Source organism: Solea senegalensis, linkage group LG3 (genome assembly GCF_019176455.1).
Source record: "Solea senegalensis isolate Sse05_10M linkage group LG3, IFAPA_SoseM_1, whole genome shotgun sequence".
In the NCBI taxonomy this organism is placed as follows: domain Eukaryota; kingdom Metazoa; phylum Chordata; class Actinopteri; order Pleuronectiformes; family Soleidae; genus Solea; species Solea senegalensis.
In genome coordinates, this window is record NC_058023.1 from 19,028,703 (window position 1) to 19,042,613 (window position 13,911).

At 41.1% G+C, this 13,911-nt stretch overlaps 1 protein-coding gene across 7 annotated transcripts in view; it reads left to right on the forward strand.

Annotated features, from left to right (window-relative positions):
* The first annotated feature begins 769 nt into the window (after positions 1-769).
* Positions 770-13,911, forward strand: part of kcnc2 (potassium voltage-gated channel, Shaw-related subfamily, member 2) — an 87,261-nt gene continuing 74,119 nt past the window's right edge. For all 7 annotated transcript variants that reach the window (XM_044021647.1, XM_044021649.1, XM_044021651.1 and 4 more), the window contains exon 1: positions 770-1,655. In XM_044021647.1, coding sequence (XP_043877582.1) covers positions 1,101-1,655 — 555 coding nt within the window. In that variant the 5' untranslated portion in view covers positions 770-1,100. The remainder of the gene's footprint in view (positions 1,656-13,911) is intronic.

The window sequence follows — 13,911 nt, forward strand, 5'->3', positions numbered from 1 at the left end:
GTGACCACATCACCCATAGCAGTCCAAGTCTTGTTGAAAACGCGCCATTCGGAATTTAACATTGCTTTTTATAACGTGAGCCGACATTTTAAGGGGGCCAGGGGTAACTGACTGTCACCTGTCACTGTGCAGACAGATGTAGATACGTCAGGCTCTTCAAAATAAAAGCAACACAGTTGTATTGCATGCGCACCATAAATACTTGTTCATCTGTCTTCATGACTGACATACAGCGGGCCAGACAGGGATGCCCAAAGGGCCGTATGTGGCCCGCGGGCCGTAAGATGCCCAGGTCTGCCTTAGAGGGTAGTAAAATCACAAAAGTGGCCCAGTATTCATTTGCCAATAACAGAATGATTTTGGTTTTTAGAACTTAGAACAGTGCAAATGTGTACTAAATGAGCAAATCTTCAACTTCAAACTTCAAAATAAAAACAAATAACTTAAGCTCAACACTATTTAGACATATATATATATATATATATATATATATATATATATATATATATATATATATTGTCATTGTTCGTGTGTTTTATATTGTTTTTACTGCAAAAAAAAACTAAAAAATATTGTCCCGCCTGATTAATTGGTCTACCTCTATACAGTTAAAAAAAAAACTTTTCTCATGTTAGTGATGAGGACGGAGGTGAAAGGAAAGGAATCGTCATTCATTCATTGTGAGGAACTCTCCAGATTCCTGACGCTGCGAGCGGCTGTGCGTCTTGGAGAGGGCAGGGACGCAGGAGGCGCGCAACAGCATCAGCATCAGCAGATCAGTCTATTTGAAGCCACCGGTTGAGATCGTTCAACTCTCTCTCTCTCTCACTCTCACACAAACACACACTGGGATACAAATCGACGACCTCCATCTCTCCAGAAACGAAAGATGGAGATGTTTTCCCCCCCCAAAAGCGACGGAAGCTTCGGGTGAGTGGAAGCTTTGATGCTGCGCACTGAGCCCCAAACCCAAGAACTGTTTTCATTCGGACTGAGGGTGTGTGCGCGCGCGGCTCAGGTTCGCCTCTACCTCCGGACTGCACTTCGCCAACTGTCCTCTCCCCCCCGCTTTCCATCAAAGTCATGTCTGATACAGAGCGATGGGTAAGTTTGACGACAACGAGAGGATAATCCTCAACGTCGGGGGAACCAGGCACGAAACCTACAAGAGCACGCTGAAGACTCTGCCGGGGACGCGACTGGCGCTGCTCGCCTCCGACTCGGACATCGACTCGGTGCTGGATCAGCTGCAACAAGTCCCCGGCTTCATTGAGTACAACGCGCGCACCAACGAGTACTTCTTCGACCGCCACCCAGGCGTGTTTGCCTACGTGCTCAACTACTACCGCACCGGGAAACTGCACTGCCCCGCGGATGTGTGCGGACCGCTCTTCGAGGAGGAGCTCTCCTTCTGGGGGATCGATGAGACGGACGTGGAGCCGTGCTGCTGGATGACGTACCGGCAGCACCGGGACGCGGAGGAGGCTCTGGACGTGTTCGAGCTCAACGTGGACAACGGGGACGATGAGGACGAGATTGGGAAGAGACTTGGGATCGAGGACGTGGCCGCAGACGGGAATGTCAGCACGTGGAGGAAGTGGCAGCCGGTGATCTGGAACCTGTTCGAGGATCCCTACTCCTCCAGGGCGGCGCGGGTAAGAGCGCACTGTCACCGCCGCGTCAGGAGCGCACCAAACAAGCACAGTCACCAAACCAAATCACCAAAAAACATCCATCTCAACACACTCAGCTAATCCCAGCTCTCCCATCAGAAGAATTAAACTGATAAGTTGATGAAGTCTCAAAAAGTTTAGGTCCTGCAATGGTGTCACATAACTTCTTTACAAAAATGTCATTTAGTTTGAATGACATTTTGATTTCAAAACAGGTGCAAATATGTTCAACTTGTCATAAGCAAACACTAGATTCCATTTTCAATTTGCAAACTAAAAAATCAAAAACATTTCTTAAAATATTGCTTAAAAGTTTTTACTTACAGGAGAAAACAGATTCAGCAAATAAAGGAAATCTTTTGACTCAAACGTCACTGTTGTAAAATTTACTACAGCAAAATGAACAAAACACAAGCATATATCAGCAGCTACTGATTGTCTTTGTTTACCTTCTTGTCTCCTATCATGGTCAAAGACACATGTACATTTCCTTTAAGAATACATCTATATACATACAATACATTTATACATTTGTGGAAACTACTGCTTCTCTTGAAGAACTAACTACCAATATTTTTGCCTAACAGCAGTGGTAAGGATTTTACAGAATCTTAATTTGTATAGCTTTTAAATGTGTTTTTATTAAAGTTAGCGACGAGAAGAGGTGAGGGGGAAAAACAGAACATTCCAAAAATCATGAAATCTCACATAAAAGTTTTCCTGTTTGCGTGAGGTGGTAAAATTTGAATGTTTATAAAAGGTAAACGTTTTCTTTTGCCATTTTTAATTTTAATTGTTTGTGTTTAAATGTGCTATACAGAGTCATGGATGGATATTCATAGCAGCTTTGCAGCGTAGGTGTGGAAGACATTTGCCAGACTTTAGGTTTTTGCTGTTAGAAACATTGTATAGAAAGAATATATCCAATATCTGCATTGCAGCAACATGTGACACCGTTGTCATTGTTTTTGAAGGTCATTCATGTTTTCATTTACACTTCTAAGACATATCTCCCCTTATTTTGTTGTTAATCTGTTTTTATTAGACGTTTTTTGGAAGAGTTAAAACTGCAGTCTGCCACAGCCTGGAGCCCAATCCCATTTAAATTTAGATCCCCTCTACCTGTGAAGGACAAGTGCTCTGCTCAACTTGCCTCAGGCTGCTGGTTATTTCTGGGTAATGACTGGCAAATCATTCCCTCATCGCCAGTGTTTTACAGGACTGAATGAATGCTGGTGATGTCATGTCACGCGAATGGAAATGAATGAAACGGCTACCGAATCCATCATGTCACTAAAACTGCTGATTCAAAGCCAAACGCTGCTGCTAAAATGTCACATTTCATCTGAGGGGACGTGAACCTCTTGTTTGTAGACTGAATAAATGCAGCTTCATAATCAAAATGCAGCAGTTATCCTCAGGCATTTAGAGTGCATCCAATTCAACAAATACCTACAGTAGTTTACAGTATTTTAAAAGCCCTGACAAAGCATTCAAACAACTACACATTACAGTCAAGAGTGAAGGTCAGACTGATAATTAGACACGAGGCTTCAGCAAACAAACACAGGCTGGCATTAGCAAAAAGTTTGGCCTGGATTAAAATCTTTTTACAATCCATAGCTGTGTTACCTGGCAACGCACTGAGTTAAGTGAGTTCACACAACCACTCAGTGACAGTGTATATACCCTGAGAATCATGCTGGTGCTCGGTGAAGCTCACAAACACGACGGTGAAGGTGAAAATGATTCTTGCTCTAATTAGACAGCTTAACTCTCTTCATTTGTCCTTCATTAGTTCTAAATGAGTTGATGACGTGCGATCAAAGTTATTGCCAAACTCGGATTCTCTCATTTTCTCCCCCCCACTTCCTCTTCATTGTCTCCATGTGACTGTGTGAATGTGATTACGCTGACTTGCATGCGAGGAAGTTGTATTCATGGATCTATTTCGATCCACAGCTGAGACAAAATCAAATTCAATAACTAAGTGGTTTGGGTGTGTAAACCTCTTTTGAATTATGGAAAATAAAATCTTGCCCAAACTGTCTGACCACAAACCAAAGATATTTATTTTACAGTCATGGAAAAACCAAAGAAACTAGAACATTTAACTGAAATCGAAAAATAAAACACTCAATCATCAAAATAGCACTTAATTTAATAAAGTGAATTCTAAATTTACTTAAAATATCAATCAGGTTTTGAGGTAATATGTTCAAGTAATAACACATAACTAGGACTGGACTTTAATTGTAAAACACATGTTTTTTAAAGCAGCGAAAGTTGCCAACCATTCCAGTTGAAAAGCTGCTAATGCATACAAAACTCAATTAACAAAATCCTAATTATCTTAGAGTTTGTGCTGCTTGTTCGTTGCAGCTGATGACTGGCGTCAGTGATCAGTCAAAGCAGTTTACTTAATCGATATTTAATCGTTTCCTCTGTCAGCCAAATAAAGTCTGTCTCCCATCGATGTGTGTGTGTGTGTGTGTGTGTGTGGTCTTGGTAGTGACCTTGTCCTCCTTTTATTGTCCTTCAGCAAAGCTCCAGTGAGTATGAGGAGGACAGCATTTTTAGGTTCTAAATATCTAAAAAGGCATCCATCCATCCATTCATCCATTCATCCATCCAAATTGCATTCACATTGAATGCAAATTGTTTGTTTTTAAAATGTGTGTTCGTGACATAATAACAGTAGGTGTGGGAGTCGCCAGAGACACCACAATATCATATGATCCCAGTATTGCGATATACTGAGTATTTGGGAAATCGTGAATTGCGATACTTACACAACAGCTTCAGTAAGAGTGAGCGATTGGCGCCATCTAGTAGACTGAAATGTCATTTTTTGAAAAAAATACTAATCCACAAAAGGTTTCTTGTTTTTTGTGACATTAAAAAAATTGAAAAATACATACAAAAAACGATAAAAGCAATATAATATTGCCACACAAAATATTATGGTATTTCACTATATTGATTTGTTAGATATAGACATTAAATATTGGTCAAAGATGATTTTTGCTGTTTATTTTGTTTGTTTTCAAGTATCTCAGCAGTGTGGCTGCTCTAATCTATCAAACATGTTTATTTTTTTTCCCCCTAAATAAAAACAAAGATGTTCCATGACAAACACCCACTGCTCTTGAGTCATACGGTGTGGCCTCGGCCTGTTTAATACATGTATGTAGTAAGGCTCTATATGTGTGTGTGGAAAAAGAAAGGCCGTGTGTGTATCTAAGAGAAGGCCCTTAAGTGCACTAATCCATCCCCTGACAAGGCGTTAGTAACACGGAATTATCCTCCATGGTAATAAAAGGTGGTAACAGAGCAGTAATCTGTGTCCTCTTTCACAGTTCACCTCTGACCCTGGCATCATGGGGCGGACAGGATTAGTCATAAATTGCCCTTTAACTGCAGTGACGTTAACCTTTAGTTGTAAATAAACTGGCTTTATGGATCATGTATGTCCTCCATCATATGACAAGCAATCAATCACCATTTGGAGAAAGGCTTTAAATCACTGTAGTAAAATATGAAAGGGAAACCTATAGAATAAAACACATTTTGATGACATGCTAAATTTCCTTTGATAAATGAATTAGGTATAAGGTTTTTGGGAAGTTTCATCAGCTCTGTTTTCGCAGACGAGACAATGAATCAGTCAAGGTGGCATGAGAAGAAAATATTGGACAGCTGTGAATCATGAACATCTATCGCTATAGCTGAAACATGCTATGGTTAAATTGGACTGTTATCCATGTCCCATTGTACAAGCATTTGCAGGGAATCATGAATGAATTGTGTCCGCCTCTGCTACACTAGGTGGCGACTCGCCCCCTTTCCGCTTTCTTTAGAGTAGGTGATTTTAGGTTTGTTGAGCCCCATTTTAGCTCTATCTACCATCTATGGACTTTAAAATACTGAATTCTTTAAGCTGTCAGAGCATTAAATCTTTCTCCTTGTCTGAAATTTGTTTTGTTTCCTCTGTGTACCGACTTCCGGGTTTAACCTGGTGCCATTTTAGAGTGCGCGACCTTAATTATTTGACTACTCTTCATATAGAGATTAATACTTGACACCAGATCACAACTCCATATGAAGCTCAGCTGTCTGAGGCTGTCAGGAAGCTGAACCCCCAAATTCTGATCTGTCCCTTTAACCAAGTCAGCCTCACGAGTGTTCATGTGCCAGCAGTCAGTGGTAGCGGGCGTGTTTTTCTGGGCTCCCCACGCTGTTTCTATTGTTGTAGCCATCCTGTTCTCTTCTCACTCTCAGTGCGGCCTCTTTAATCTGCATGCAGTGTGTTTTTACAGCTGCTGATAGTGTGTTCATTTGTCTGAGTCAGATATAGGAGGGAGAATTATTCGTTAATTGTTTTTCCTTTATATTTGTGTGTGTGTGTGTGTGTGTGTGTAGGTGTTTTACTATGTGTTAATCTGTTTGTTTGTCCCTCTCATGTCTCTGTAGTTGGCCGTTGCTGGATTGGGATGGTAACAAAAAAAAAAAAACAGAAGAGAGAAAAAGAAATAACACCCACCACCTTTTTTCTCCATTTCCCATACCTGTGCTCTGAGGCAGAGGTTCTGACTGATGCCTGACTGTGTAAAGCCCCCTCCCCTCCCCTCCCATCACACCTCACCCTCACCCACGCACCCCCACCCCTTCCTCCCATGAGCCCATCGAAGACTGCAGCTTGCTTTCTGCCACTTAAGAGGTTAAAAACCCAAACCGTCTGGGTGCTGCCTGCCCGCACGCCTGAAGATACCAAAGCCAGGCTGCACGCTCAGCCTGCCTGTTGTCATAGCAACATCATTGCTCATCACCACGGCCTGTTTTCATTGAGATCTGTCCGGTTTGTGAAACTGATTGATTTCAAAAACCTGCTCAACCATGAACCCCTATTGCTTGGTAAACCCTTGCGTGCGAGCTTGTTAGTCTTGAAGCATTGATGCAAACCAAAAAAAGGGTGTCGGGGTGTCACTAACACGACCAATCCATGTGTGCATGTCTCTTTAAACTGCTTTCTTTCAGCTGTCAGAGGTGATACAGGAAGACGTGATGTCGCATTCTCACTCTCTGTTCCTCGTTTAAAAAGGGCTACAGGTGCATGAGGGCCTGGCCCAGCTCATCACAAAGCCCTGCTGAATCACTCTGTGTAATGTGAGGTTGGAGAAAGCCAGGAAATGCAGCGGATCAACTGCAAATAGGCACCAAAGCCCTGCTGAGTAAATAGTCTGATGTGTAAACAGCAGCAGACGTGATGCTGGGTGGAGGAGCAGGGTAAACGGTTGCCCGAGTGTGGGCAGTGACGGTGTGCCGCTGGGCGTGTTTTTGTAGCTACTGCCAGTCACATTAATCTGACCTGCCAATCATCATCCTGTTCTGCTTTTCTTGACTATAATACCTCGGAGTAGAGTAGAGGGTAATTACGAGACTACTGTTAAACATAATGTAATCGTTGAACATTTGTTGCTAGGTTACATCACATGTAACACTACACATGTGTTTCACATGTGTAGTGTCGCGTTTAAGCAAATGTTTTGATATTTGTTCTAACTTTAGGGAGAAAGTTCCAACCTGAACTTTAAAAATTCACTCGATTTCAAAATAAACAGCCTAGAAGCATATCAGACTGTTTGAAGAAATGACTGTGTGTTGAGCACAGCTTATCCTCAGATAACATTTGAATGCCCATCAGAACAGTAAAACATTGCTCTGTAAACTTTACAGACTAGTTCATATTTCGATGGTACCTAATGAAAAATGATGGTATAAAATATTGGTATATAGAACACGCACCGTGCACATCAACGCGCAGGTTGCGTGTGCATCCCTCGCATGTGGAACCGCCCACAAAGCTGGGTGCACGTGGACAGTGCATGCACAAACTCCACTACACCGATAGGTGGAGTATCAAGCCCCACTCACCAAGCAGAAGCACAAGTTATTTACTGTTGCTTGCTTCCATCCATCACAGTAGATCTACAGGTTCACTTTTATACCATTTGTGGTTTCATTTAACCTGTGTCCATCTCTTGGACTGATATTAAAACCTCATAATGGTATACATTGTGAAGGAAAGATCCAAGTTGTAAAGAAGAACTATTCATTCAAGCAATGACTCACTAACCAGTTACAATTAATGTTGCATTGTTCAGTTGTTGCAGAAGTTGCAACTCTTGTTATCTTCTCACTTTCCTTTTTGTAATTGGAACGAATGATGCATAAAACGAAAGAATGCAGCTTTGTGCTGAATTTTGGTGAAATATATTAGTGCCTGCACATATCTTAATATCATGAGTGTTCAGGATCAACAAAACATGAAAAATGGCAGGAAGAAGTGTGTGTGTGTGTGTGTGTGTGTGTGTGTGTGTGCATACAGGAAGGAGAGACAGAGAGAGACCTGTCAGATAGTTAATGAAGGACACTCAGTATGCATGATTGGACTTCTTGCCTTGCAGTTGCTTGTTATACACAGCATCCCATCAGGCCTTGCTCTCTGTCTGTGTGTCTTGTCTTTGTTGGTCTCATTTATTCTCCCCCAGATGCATGGGGGGTGATGTAATGATAAAGATAAGAGTGATGGATTGTGGGTTGACGCAGTTCAGTGATCGATGGAAAAGCAAGACCAATAGATGAGCTTGCTGTCGTGATTTTAGGAAGGTTTTTTTTGAAAAACAATGCAGCAACGTGTTGGCATGATGTGCATTTGTTTATGAATGAAGCATTTTGAAGCATGAGACAAAAAAAACAACCCAAAAACTAAAATTGCATGTCTAACTCTCCACAATGGCGGTGCTCTTGTTTTTAGATTTCCACAGGTGTTAATTCAACAACAGAGTATATCTGACAGGAGTGGATACAATTATTAACCCACTCCCACCCACTGTCTTTCAACAACAACAGCCAGGCCAAGCATAGCGGAGCACATCTGAAAAAAGAAGCAGCACAAGGGTTAGTCATCACATCGTGTGAAGTGATGAAACGTGTGTATGTACTGGAAATGTGAGAAAAAGAGAGTCTAAGTGTGTGACACTCACCGCAAAATGGAAGACATGGTGGGTTGTATTTACAAAATATATATGATTTCATGGTTGCCAAGGTTTTATTGCTCAATTAGGGATCATTCTGACATACCACTAATTGTCTCGTATCAAATTCCATTGGGAAAATCAGCATTTTTAGCTCTCAGGAAACTGCAGCTGCTTGTCTACTGCTGTCTCATTTGATGACTTTGTGCCACTTAGATAAATCCAAGTGAAGGACTTCAAACACCAAAGTCACAATATCAAATATTTCAACATACTACTGGAAGCAGCATTAGATTATTGGCTTCTGTGTTCCATGAGGTAAATCAGCATTTTTCTCAATGGACGTTGGTGTGGGAGAGTGAGCAGTTAAAAACTCCAGTTTCCAGTCAGAATGGCAAGAAAAGGTGTCCAGTATGAAGCTTTTTGTTAAGCTGTTGTCAGTGAGAGCAAGCGTACAGCTCCTATAGGCAGGTCCACAAAAACACAGTGGAGTCGGTATTGATAACGTGTCAGTACCTAATTCAACCAATCTTCAAAGAACCTGAACTAGCCCTTTAATGTCCATCTCAGAACACTGAAAGATGCTGGATTATACAGCACATATTTGCACTCCACAGTCAGAAAGTGCACTTAGCTGGTGCATATACAGTTATGTTTAATGCATTTATAGATTTATGTGATGGCATACATGCTAACGCCGTGCTCCTCCCATCTTCCCTGTACTTCCTGTCAACTGCTAGGAGGGGCCCCGATGTGGCCCATGAGCTCTGTGAGCTGGAACCGATGCGCTGCCTGTTTGAGCTGAATACTGAATAATTGATGCTTATCTGTTCACTCAAAGAAAGATGGACCGCTTCCCAAGGACAATGGATTAACTGAAAGTTCTTTACTCTGGCACTATTTGCCCAACCCTGAGGCCCATGCATTAAAAGGTAATTAATAAATCAGACCTTTATGCTGATTTGTGTCTTTCCTCTTCGCCCCAGTTGGCTCGTTGCAACCGGGTAAAGCCAATCACAACCTTGTGCAAAGCAAAACTCAGATAATGTTGGAGCTGGGAGCAGATTATTCCAGAGCGTTTATGTTCCAGATTCTATATAAAATATGTTATGAGACCGATGATTGTGTGTGTCATCTTGAGCAGTGATCTTCAGAATTGGAGGTAGTGTCAGGCTGTGTACATGCCTGCATTGATGTCGCCTCTGTTCTCCTTGGCCAAGTATTTTCAAATAAATACCTTCAAAGTACTGTAACTCATCACAGACTGCACGTTCTTCTTCACTGTTCTCCAAAATCTTGAGAGCAGAAACTCTGTATTGTCCAAACCAAAGTGTAAAAATGTAAGGACATACACACAGCTATGCAAAGAATATGTCATTGAATATTGAAATGCAATTCCTTTGTATATAAGTAAATAAATAAATCTATCTTTACTGGGTCAAATGACTCTGCAATTGAAGAAGGTTTTTAGTAGCTATGACTCCGATCGACTGAAAAGTGAGAATCTAATTTTGTCCATTACTGCTTTATCACGTTTTACTATATTTTGGCACACTTTTTATCTGTGACTTTAAAGGAGAGATCTAAAACTGCAGATCCTTGTTTTTCCTCTGGTTGATACATTTTTGAGGAGTACTGAGGCTTTTTATTGTTCAGTATTTCTAGCTGCTCTCTCCTGGCTCCGCTGGCATTGCTTGTGTTGCTGTTCCATAAGCTGCGTTAATGGGTGGGTGGTGCTACCGACAGAAACACCCATTTATGTTGTGAATATCAGTGTATATATCACAATATTAATGAAGCCAGTATTTCAATTATGGCTGAGCCAATACAATATTCAGTATCGGACTGATACAAATCTGATACGATCCAAAAATCCTCCATGCTGCATGTTTCACTGTGCACAGAATGTCATAATGTAAATAAAAATCAGCAACAACATTTTAGCTGAGTCATGTTGTGGGCTGTTTGTTTCTGCTTTATGGGAGAAGGATGTTTGTTTACACAGTTGGAGAATTATGTCTTTGAAATAGCTTGAAATGGCACAAATGTGTTGTTCACAGTTGAAATGATCTAAAATGACTGTATTAGACTGATATCATTATCGGTAGATATTCGAATGGTATCATGCCATCACTAATTTCATTTCAACATGTTTTTTAATCTGTGCTGACACGTCATGGACATTTGATAACTGAATAGAATACATTCCTTACATATAGCACCTTTAATATTTCTTTTTATAAAATGTTTTACTTTATAAAAAGGCAAAAAGCTCTTGTAAATAAACACAGTATCTATATTTCTCTCAGTCTTCCTCCTTTGTCTCGGGTTTGATAACGGTCACCTAGCAACTGAAGGCTGTTGCAGTCTAATAAGCCTCACAGCCTTTTGTAGTTTTGAAGAAACACTAACCCACTGCTCAGATTAGCTCACGTTTAGTTGGACTATACCACAGAGCCTTGCAGACATGACAGGCAAAGATCAGTGCACATGTTCAGAGAGCTGCTCATACTCAGACTTGTTTATCTGCCACAGTCACAGTTTTAGCACGGCTCTCGGTGACAGCCGGCAGCTCAGCTCTCTCCTCACAGCTTTAGTTTGAAAAACCTTATCCCAAATAAACACAGTGGGAACACTGCACCTCCAAGACACAGCTGAGGATCAGACTGCAAAGTGAAAATGTCACATCAGCAAAGAGATGACTGGAGCGTGATATGCACAGATGCAGTTGTCATCTTGTAATCATGCTGACAAGCTGTGGGATTAACCCTCTGTGACAGCTTTGGTTGCAATAGAAGCTGTAAAACCTGTTTTTCTTTCCCTGTCCCCACACAGTGGGGTGCAGTAATGGACTGGATGTTGCCGTTTCCATGGTGTCTTTGTCTGATGCTAATTGGGTTCTTGTTGCTGTGCCGGGTCAACCTCTGGCTTTTTATTTCTGCCTGCTGATCATTTACTCCCTGGTTCAAAGACTGAGACTTTAAAAGAAGAATGCAGCCACATCTGAGCAAACCTGGCTCAATTATAGGACACACCAAATCACAATAAGGACACAGGTGGACAGCTGTAAAAGACCAAGGGTTTAGATTTGTCTTTGAGAATCTGATTTTCCTGACCAACTGTTCACGCTATATATTGCAAGTGATCAGATTCGATCTGCATGGAAATCTGTTTCTGTCCTAAAAGGTTCTGTGGAATGGTGCAAACTATAATCAGATTTTTAAACTAACTATTCCACTTTGTTTATCGTTTAGTGTACCTCCAATTAACTTCCGTCTCTCTGGATCTATGTCGTTGTTGTCATTCACGACGCGCTATGAGGGATGCCGAATCCAAGCATGCAAATACGATATAGTAACACGGGGGCTTTTATTCTGAAAAAACGAAACAAAAAAAGCCAACACTTAATGGGTTTGACTTCATGCCCCGCTCTTGCTGAATTCTGCTGAACTGAAGTGTTGCGTTGCCTCATCCGACAAAAACACAGCACTCACAGCACATAGACTAAAATGAAAGCATATTGCTTTTGATGCCGAGATGGAGACGGAAGACACTTTGAAATCCTATCTGAGCGACCGAGAAGTTCAGATTGAAACAAATCTGTGAAAATCGCTCAGAATTGCAGTCGAAACCACCTCTGTATGTGGTTTGAATCAACTTTGGAAAAAATAATTATTGGCCCTTGTGTGTTTTTTCGCTCCCACCTCTGGAGCCATTTCAAAAACATAGAGATGAGCCAATACGATAGTAGGTGTGTGGCAAATACTTAAAAATCACTGGATCTAAATCAGAAGATTTTTGAATCCATCACATAAATATTTCGTTAAGAGTGTAAATAAATACCTGCATCTTATGAACAGAATGTGAGTGTCATGTCAGTTGTATGGATTTATTTTTGAAAGGAAGAAAAAACAAAGCTAGTAAATCTAATGCAGGGTTTACAGCTAATGTGAGCCAGTGTTGCCAACTCCTCAGTAAACAAAGATGCTATTGGCTGTCCTAAAAGAGATATTTTATTTATTCTTCTTCTTCTTGTTCTTGTTCTTCTTATTATTATTATTGTTATTTTATTTTTATTTTATTATTATTAGTTATTTTGTTTTTTAGTGCAGTCATTTATTTTACATTTACGGATGAGCCAGTGGTGGTTTCATTTGCATTCTGGACGCTGAGGGGTGAACATCTACTCTGACGCCGCACAGCTGGGAGTGACTACTGCCCGAGGAGAAGACCAGGGGGCTGGCCCACGGCAGCACCCGCTGTTTGTTGAGAAGTAAAACAATCACGTCAGACTCTCCAAAAGTCCCCAATAACACTGGATGAAGTCGCTAGATTTTCGCTAGACATTTGCTGTTTTGGAAAAGCAAGCATGTAGTTAGAAGACCTCGTGTGTTTGCAGAAGTGATGACATTTGTCAGGGTCTTTGAATGCATTCCGTTTGCTGCTCCCATGAGCTCAACACACTGTGAACCCTACATTATTTTCAATAGCGATAACTTTGAATAATGCAGCTTCCTGCCAAAATGGCGTGTTTTTAGTTGCAGGTGATGATGGGATTGCATGACATCAGCTACCAGAGCTCTATTGGAAAACCAATAAATGCACATCTCTCCTTACTTATTTCTGTGTGTCCTTTGAGAGGACAGTCACGTTCAGATGCAAGACACTTGTGAATATGAACCCTCAACTCTGATCTGTAATGAATCACTTTATTTGATGTGACTGGTAATGTGAAGAGCCTTACGTGTGTTTAGCACCACTCTGCAGATTAGCATTGTCCTCAATAACCTAATAAAGGTATTAGATATTTGGGTATGTAGAGTGAACATGTATGAGTCAAATGAAGATATTTATTGATTTGTCATATTGGGGAAAAAAAACAGGTTGAAAGCAAGTTAAACTCATGGGTCTTTTTAATAGAAGATCAATGCAGCACGTGTGTTGAGAAATGCTCTTCTTTTATTTCACTCCTCACGTTGGTAACATCAGGTGCACAAAGCTGCTTTCAGACAGGAGGCCTTCACCCCTTGCCACGTCATTTTCTTTCAGGCGAAGCAAAGCACGTTGGTTGCTAAGGTACCGTTTACATAGTTATTTTCCACTGCCACCTGAGTTGGCAACGGTCTGAACTTTTATAGTTTGTCACGTTGCCTCGTCTTGTGACCATGGCAACCACAGAATCCACACCAAGGTAAAATTAT